Below are 8325 nucleotides of genomic sequence, written 5' to 3' on the forward strand. Positions count from 1 at the left end.
GCTCGAGCAGCATGTGGTGTGACCACAAATGTACCTTCGCTGTACGAGTAGTGTGCGTTTATAACAAACCAATTACAAAGTTCATGAACTGCCAGAATAAGCGAAGAACTTTCATTTGAACAATCCCATTATTATATTTTATTTACAATGATCTCATGCTTTTGGAAGAGCTTGTATGCAACAATCATTCAGGACAAAAACATTAGTGGACATCATGGACATCATTGTACATTTACATGAGCAGACAATGGACAGGGTACAAGGGATTTGAGCTTGGGTTCCCTGCAACTTTATCCAGTGCATCAGAGGAGATCAGCAACAGGGTAACCAATTCAATAGACATCAATGTGTTATAATTTTTATATTATTAATTTGTTATTTGTTGAACATCCAGAGGGTTAGGATTCATTTTAACCCAGGTATCAACCGAGTGCGTATCAAACAAGCCGAAGGCTCCGGGGTCTGTACGTCGTTTGCACCGGAGAGACTAGACCTGAATGAGCGTTTAAGAAATTGAAGTTTGTGAGCGACACAAGAAAGGGAATGGTCTTCCAGTCTCGACAAAGCAAAGTGATCACAGATGGAAAGCAAGAAGTAACAGCATGGCTAAAAGCGTAAAGTCTTGGCCTCAAAGCAGAAGTGGCCGGGGTTTTGTAAACGTGCGTAAACGGCCGAAAGATGATGAAAGGAAAAGAAGGAAACAAAACATGAAGAAAGCTTGTTTTTGGGCCAAATGAAAGAGGGTAAAGGAATGAGTGGTCTCATGGACATGCCTTTTGAAGCAAAATAACTTGCCTGGTGATTTTTTAGAAATAGACTGGTCCAAGAGGCCCACCTTTGCTTTCACATCATCGCCAAGATCCTGGAGAGAGGTCCGATGTCCAAGCCACGTGGCGTTCGAGGATTCTTGGTTTTCATGAACGTTTTCCTCTCGGACACCTGACATTTCGTTTTGGAAAAAACTCTCCAGCTATACAATGGGGGCACAAGATATCTGTTAAATAATGCAATACCAAAACAAATACATATCTGTACACATATACATACACAAGCCGGTAGGCAACATGGGTGGTCGCTACATAATTGGATACGAGTCATACAGTTTTTGACGGATCGGGCTGAAAATTTTTTGACAAAGAGGTTGATTATAGTGCGCATAAAAGCCTGGAAGCCGATTTTCGAAAAAATAATTTTTTTAGGATTTTTCAAAAATTTCAAAGTCCCATTGCTAGGCAACAGTGGTGTCCATAGCAACGGTGCTCAAAAGCATAGAACTAGATCCTGGTATGAACCTACCAGTCAAGTTTCATCAAAATCGGTTGACTCCTCTGGCCTCCAGAGTTGTTCATTACATACAAACAAACAAACAAACATACAGACAGATGGAAAAACTGAAAATAAGGGTACTCGAGCGACCACCAAACACACAAGCACAGATTGGGTCACCTGATAAAGACCAGGTTATTTGTAGTTTATTAAAGTATCAATCAGGTTGTCTTCAGTTAAGATGAAGTCACAGATACATGAACACGGTGAAAAGGGACGGAAACACACCAACAGCAGGGTAGAGGGACACAACAGAGGGCCACTTGGAGGAAGAATGGGCAAGGGGAGGAAACACCCAGAAAAAAAACGTCTGAGGCCAGAAAGGACGTTTTACACCTGTAGGCTGCAGCAAAAATTAACTCACAAGAGCAACATAGCAACGAAGAGCCAAATGGCCTCCCCGTTCCCTTATTTAAAATCGTACAAGATTGTGCGACCTCTCGGTACACTCAGTGTAGTCTTGCGGAGATGAAGGACCCTTTGTGTAATTAATTTCCATTGTGCATACAGAAAATAAATATTTAAATGCAAAAGGCTAGATTCCTGACAAAGCATAGACCTTTGAATGCAAGGACACATTTCAAGCTCTTCTCCCAACCGAAGGAGCAATGTGTCACCTCCAGAGCCAATGTCAGTGGTGGTGATACATCACGGAATATACAATGTTCCGTCCGCTCATCGAAAACGCTCTTGTTTCACGTTGTTTTTTAAAAAAAATGTCAAACATCAGTTTCATTGCTAACGGAAAGTTTCTGCGAAATTCATCTTCAGTGGGAGAAAATAATGTGCTCCAGCAAATTGTTGGGAAATTTGCCGAGGGGGTTGGAAATGTATAAGGAACAAACAGACTCATATACAGTATACAGAAACATATATATATATATATATATATACATACACATACATATATATATATATATATATATATATATATATATATATATATATATACATATACATATATATACATATATATTACACACACACACACAAGACTAGATATTATTACAGTCGTGCCCCATCCAGATAATGTGAGACAGGTTCGGTGAGTCGTTAAGTGACCATGATAACCCCTCGTGCCAGGAATTTATTGCTGCCTCCCAGTTTCCAGAGTCGTGTTACTGTGACAGGCGAAGCGAGTAACGTGCCAACAGTCACATGACGGATATTATGAATAGGCCAAGCGAAACCAAGTCACGTGACTGCGGTCTTAATTTTGGCCCAATCTTTAGATCAACCGATAACTCAGCTGCCTTATGCTTCCATCACGACGTGAGCAGGAAGAGTCTGGAGACAAGTGACTTTTCCACATGTAATCAACGTGAACACATATATACAGGTCAATTGCAGTGCATATTTACAAGGCAAATACATTCCCATTACCCCTATGCAGACACTCGCACCCTACAGATGTCAGATAATCAGAGTTAACTTCGCACTTTACGCTGGGGCCCACATACATCCATCAAAGAAAAGAGAGAGAGAGAAAGAAAGAAAGTTGGGGTGTATGGCTCGGACCTATTCGAACCTTGCGACAACTCTGAGAAGCTTGTGCCTCCTCTGGGTTACACTGAACAACAAAAATTTTTACTGGAGATGTGTAAAGTGATTTAGACTAATTTGGGTACGCTGATTTCAAAAATCATAACCGTTTTGCTGTATCACGTCAGGATTTTCAGTAACAGAAATATTCCCATTGCCTAGAAGTCAGGATTTCAATGAAATTTACAAAAATTCATTTATTTCATCATGAATGCTTCAAAATTATAGAAATTACAGAAAAACTCCACTAGAATGTAATTAAAAATGCTTTAGGCTTTGGCTTTGCGTTTGTGCTGCTCTGTGTCAGTTTCACGATGCAGGAACCAGCAGAAATCGCCCATCATGTTCGGGTTGTGCCGCCCTTGGTAACGCGTCTCCATGAGTGAAATCTCTTGGTGGAATCGCTCGCCGTGCTCGTCCGAGACTGCTCCCAAGTTGTCAGGGAAGAAGTTCAGGTGCTGGTGTAGGAAATGGATTTTCAGGGACATCCTGGAGCCAAGTTTCCTGAAGGACTCCAGCATCTGCTGCACTATTTCTTCATAGTTGTCCGCGCGCTCGTTCCCCAAGAAGTTGTCCGTCACAGCTTTGAAGCTCCTCCACGCTGCCAGCTCTTTGGGGTTTAGAGTTGTCGGAAAAGTTTCGTCCTTCATAATCTGTCGGATTTGCGGTCCAACAAAGACACCAGCCTTGATCTTGGCCTCCGACAAGGTGTTGCCAAACTTTTCCTTGAGGAAAAAAACCCACGCCCATTCAGATCCATTGCCCGTACAAAACTTTTCATCAAGCCGAGCTTTATGTGGAGTGGTGGAAGGAAAACCTTGGCTGGGTCGACAAGGGTGACATGCTTCACGTTGTGTCGACCAGGTACATGCTCTTTTCGCTCTTCCCAATCTTTCTTCGTCCAGTGATTCTTGTCGTCTCTGCTATCCCAGAGACAAAGGAAGCACATGTATTTCGTGTAGCCTGACTGCAGCCCTAACAACAGCGCCACCACTTTCAAGTCTCCGCAGATGTGCCAGTTGAAGTCATTGTACTTGATGGAATCAAGCAGCTGCCGCATAGTCTCATAGGTCTCTGTCATGCCGAACGCGTGAGCCAGTGGGACTGATGGTTTCTCGTTGCCATTGTGGAGCAAAACAGCCTTCAAGCTGTTCTTTCCCGAGTCGATGAAGAGGCGCCAGTCTGCAGGATCGTGATCACACCCAAGTTCTTTCAACAGACCGTTGATGTCACTGCAGAATGTCATCGTGTCTTCCATCTCAAAGAACTCAGCCATGTCTCTGTGACGTGCTCTGAACAAGGATATCTTGGTGTTAGGTTCAAGTAGATTCCACTGCTGCAGCCTTGATCCAAGCAGCTCTGCCTTCGCCTTTGACAGCGAGAGATCTCTTACAAGATCATTTAAGTCTCCCTGGTTCAGAAGGTGTGATTCTTGAGTGTCGGGTTCAAAAGGTTCATCAACACCATCCTCTTCAACACTGCTTACAGCTATGTTCTGATCAGCTGGAGGTGTTGGAACGGGGTTCTCGTCATCATGAGGCACAGGTTTCCGAGCAGAGACGCAGTCAGCGTTCTTGATGTGACCTTTATTCTTCTTGTTGAAGCCGGCGATGCTTGTGCAGCAGAAATAACAATCATCATGATGATTCTGCGGCTCACGCCATATCATGGGCACCACAAATGGCATGCTCGCGCGCTTGCCCACCAACCGCTGAGTCAAGGTTGTGTGACAGCTTGTGCAGCAGATGTGTGGTGCCCAGCTCTGTTCTTGGTCCCCCACCTTACACCCGAAGTAGTGAAAGTAGGCGGCCTTCATTTTCACTGCTGTAGATATACTTCGCTGTTGATCTTTTTTGGTATACCGACCACAGACATAACAGAAGTTGTCAGGATGATTGGTACAGGAACGCCTACTCATCTTTATCTGAAAGAAAGAAATATAACACAAGTTAACAACAATTGTACGAAATAGAGATGTTAAAGACATATGTAAATTTCATTGAAATCCTGACTTCTAGGCAATGGGAATATTTCTGTTCCTGAAAATCCTGACGTGATACAGCAAAACGGTTATGATTTTTGAAATCAGCGTACCCAAATTAGTCTTAATCACTTTACACATCTCCAGTAAAAAAAAAAATTTGAAATTTGTTGTTCAGTGTTATTGGCACAGCCCATGGCTCTCAAAGGGTCAGCCTGTCCTCAGCTCTCTGCTCCGGTGCGTAGCACTGGTCATGTGCAGCATGGGTTGTCGTGAGTCCGAGTGAGGTGATTCAGGTGCGGCAGAGCAGTCAGTGAGTGAGCGAGCAGCCAACGATGGTCTGAGAGTGAAGGGTCGAGGAGAGGTCTGTTGAAGCACCAAAGGGATTGCAACCTCGAGTCTCTCAAAGTGCAGTCTGTCTCAAGTGAAGAAGAAGTGTGTGGAGAGACTAAATGCTCATGCATCCCACCCGAAATGTCCGCCTGTCCCCACTCTTAATATGGCTCCCCGACCTCATTGGAAGATGACCCAGAATGCAAACTGTCTCCTCACCTCATGGTGGGTTCAGTCAACCTCTTCTTTTAAATAAAAAAATAGTCGAGGCTCATGGAAGAGCTAGTACATGGAATGGATCAAGATGCAACAGGACGAGAGACAGAGAGACAGAGAGACAGAGAGAGAGAGAAAAAACAAACAAACTGAACGGCCTAAATTTGAGGTATCAAGGCACAGGTCGCGTCCCACAACAGAAAATGCTCCACACCCTTTCATCAACGTGCATCGTCTGCCATATGAACATATTGTCTCTGTGTTCCTAACAGGTTGTGCAGCATTCCTATTTTATGGAAATCAACTTGTGTCTTGCTACCTCATCAAGTTCGGGGGTTGGATTTTTATTTAACCAACTTAAGTCAAATAAAAATTGGGTAGTATGTCGTCCTGATGAGCCCATCACAAGGGCAAACTCTGGATCAGTGGCTCTGCTTTCATTTATTTTTGACCATAAATCTCGGTCTTCAAAGATGTGAGTGCCATACGGAGGCCATCCTAGTTTGGAAGTGAAGTGTTGGTATAATTTATGTCAGAATGACATCGCATTCAGGGTCAGAGTTGGTCTCTGACATATATATATATGTACACACACACACACACACACACACACACACGAGGTGTGTTCAAAAAGTATCCAACCTTAATTTTTCGTGCGTAAACAAATGAAGCTAAGGAGGCGTGGTTTGGTGCACGTATGTAGGTGATCCTAATCCATATGCGTGAATATTTTCCCGCCTGCAGAAGCTGTCAGTCGCCGACAGACCGCCGATGAGTGAGGAAGTGTAAGTGAGCGCAGTCGGATTTTCGTTTTTGACAAAATGACGGAACACCTTGAACAACGGAACTGCATCAAATTTTGTGTCAAGCTTGGCGATTCCCAAGTGGAAACGATCCGCAAGATTCAACAGGCCTTCGGGAACGAAGCAGTGGGCACCACACAGATAAAAGAGTGGTACAACCGCTTCAAAGATGGTCGCACATCAGTGGAAAGTTAAGCACGTTCTGGTAGGCCCTCAACATCCCGAAATGAGATCGTCATTGACCAAGTGAGGACCCTGCTGATGTAGGATCGTCGAATCATGATCAGAGAACTTGCAGACGAGGCAGGCGTCAGCATTGGATCCGTTCATTCCATTGTGACTGAGGATTTGGGCTTAAGGAGAATCTCAGCGAAGTTCGTGCCAAAGCTGCTAACGATCGCGCAGAAGCAACTCCGTTTGGAGATCGCACAGGACATGATGGAGACTGTGAACAGCGATCCCAACTTCAACACAGTGATCACTGGCGATGAGACCTGGGTTTATGGGTACGACCCAGAAACCAAGTTCCAGTTATCACAATGGAAGCATCCAACATCCCCGAGGCCAAAAAAAGCAAGGAAGGTCCGCAGCAATGTTAAAGTCATTATGACCGTCTTCTTTGACTCCAGTGGCGTGGTTCATCACGAGTACGCACCACACGGCACAAACATCACCAAAGAGTACTACCAAGAGATACTGCGTGGCCTTCGTGAGGCTGTGCACCGCAAACGGCCGGACCTGTGGGCAGCAGTCAATTGGCAGCTCCATCACGATAACGCACCCACCCATTCTTCACATTTGATACAGAGTTTCCTGGCCAAACACAACACACCTGTGCTTTGTCAGGCTCCCTACTCTCCCGACCTGGCTCCGTGTGACTTCTGGCTTTCCCCAAGCTGAAAATGTCCCTGAAAGGGACCAGATTTCAGTCCAGAGAAGACATCATGCAGAATGTGACGGACCAGCTGCGCGCCATCCCAAAATAGGCGTTCCAGCGCTGCTTCCGACAGTGGCAGATCCGTTGGGAGAAGTATGTGGCAGCCCAAGGGGGCTACTTTGAAGGAGATTAGTGTAAGTTTGTTGTATCTGGATACGAGTATTTTTATGAACAAAGGTTGGATAGTTTTTGAACACACCTCATATATATATATGTATATATATATATATATATATATATATATATATATATATATATATATGTATATATATATATATATATATATATATATATATATATATATATATATATATATATATATATATATATATATATATGTGGTGTCCCAAAAAAATATACAACTTTTCATCTGCAAAGAGGATGGTCATAACATATATATATATATATATATATATATATATATATATATATATATATATATATATATATATATATATATATATATATATATTAAAAAGATATATGGCTGGATAGAAAGCTGAAAGGTTGAAGTTTATTGTACCAATGTCAAAATTGCCACCAAAATTTAAATTTTGGTATAGAATCGTCGTTTTCTTTTTGACCACATGTTCGACATAGGCTCCACGTTGTCCGATCACTGCCTGCAAACACGTTTTCATGTTCTCCATCACCTTGGGAAACGTTTCCTGAGGAATGTTCTGGATTTCTCGGTGGATGTTTTCCTTTAGCTGATCAAGAGTCTGAGGCTTAGGGTTTCCACAGACCCTGTCCTTGAGATACCCCCACAAGAAGAAGTCTGGAGGAGTAAGGTCAGGGGAATACGGTGGCCACTCAACGTCTTCATAGAGGGAGATAAAGCGGCCCTCAAAATGTTGGTTGAGAAAACGCCTTGTTTCCCTGGCTGTATGGGGTGGTGCCACATCCTGCTGGAACCACTGGGTTCTCATCTGGATCAGGTTGTTTCTCCTACGGGCCTGAGTACGTAGCTCAGGCAGATATAATTCCTGAATCATTTCGCGATAGTTCCTCTGGTTTACCGTGCAAGTGCTTCCCTGGTAATCTTCAAAGAAGTATGGACCAATTATCCCATACCAACCAACCGCCACCCACATGGTGACTTTGAGAACAGATTGAGGCACCAGTTGAGTTGATGCATTACCAGGATTTTCAGTTCCCCAGTACCGAAAGTTTTGCTTGTTTACCTC

The 8325-nt window shown here is 43.5% G+C and overlaps 1 protein-coding gene across 2 annotated transcripts in view; it reads right to left on the reverse strand.

The window, feature by feature from the left end:
- LOC147013224 (angiopoietin-2-like) overlaps positions 1-8325 on the reverse strand; it is a 103568-nt gene that overhangs the window by 46399 nt on the left and 48844 nt on the right. For both annotated transcript variants that reach the window (XM_085854877.1, XM_085854878.1), the window contains exon 2: positions 836-970. In XM_085854877.1, the coding sequence (XP_085711003.1) occupies positions 836-970 (135 nt within the window). The remainder of the gene's footprint in view (positions 1-835; positions 971-8325) is intronic.

This window comes from Eptatretus burgeri, chromosome 14 (assembly GCF_056783735.1).
Source record: "Eptatretus burgeri isolate ZD-2024b chromosome 14, Ebu_testis_v1, whole genome shotgun sequence".
In the NCBI taxonomy this organism is placed as follows: Eukaryota; Metazoa; Chordata; class Myxini; order Myxiniformes; family Myxinidae; genus Eptatretus; species Eptatretus burgeri.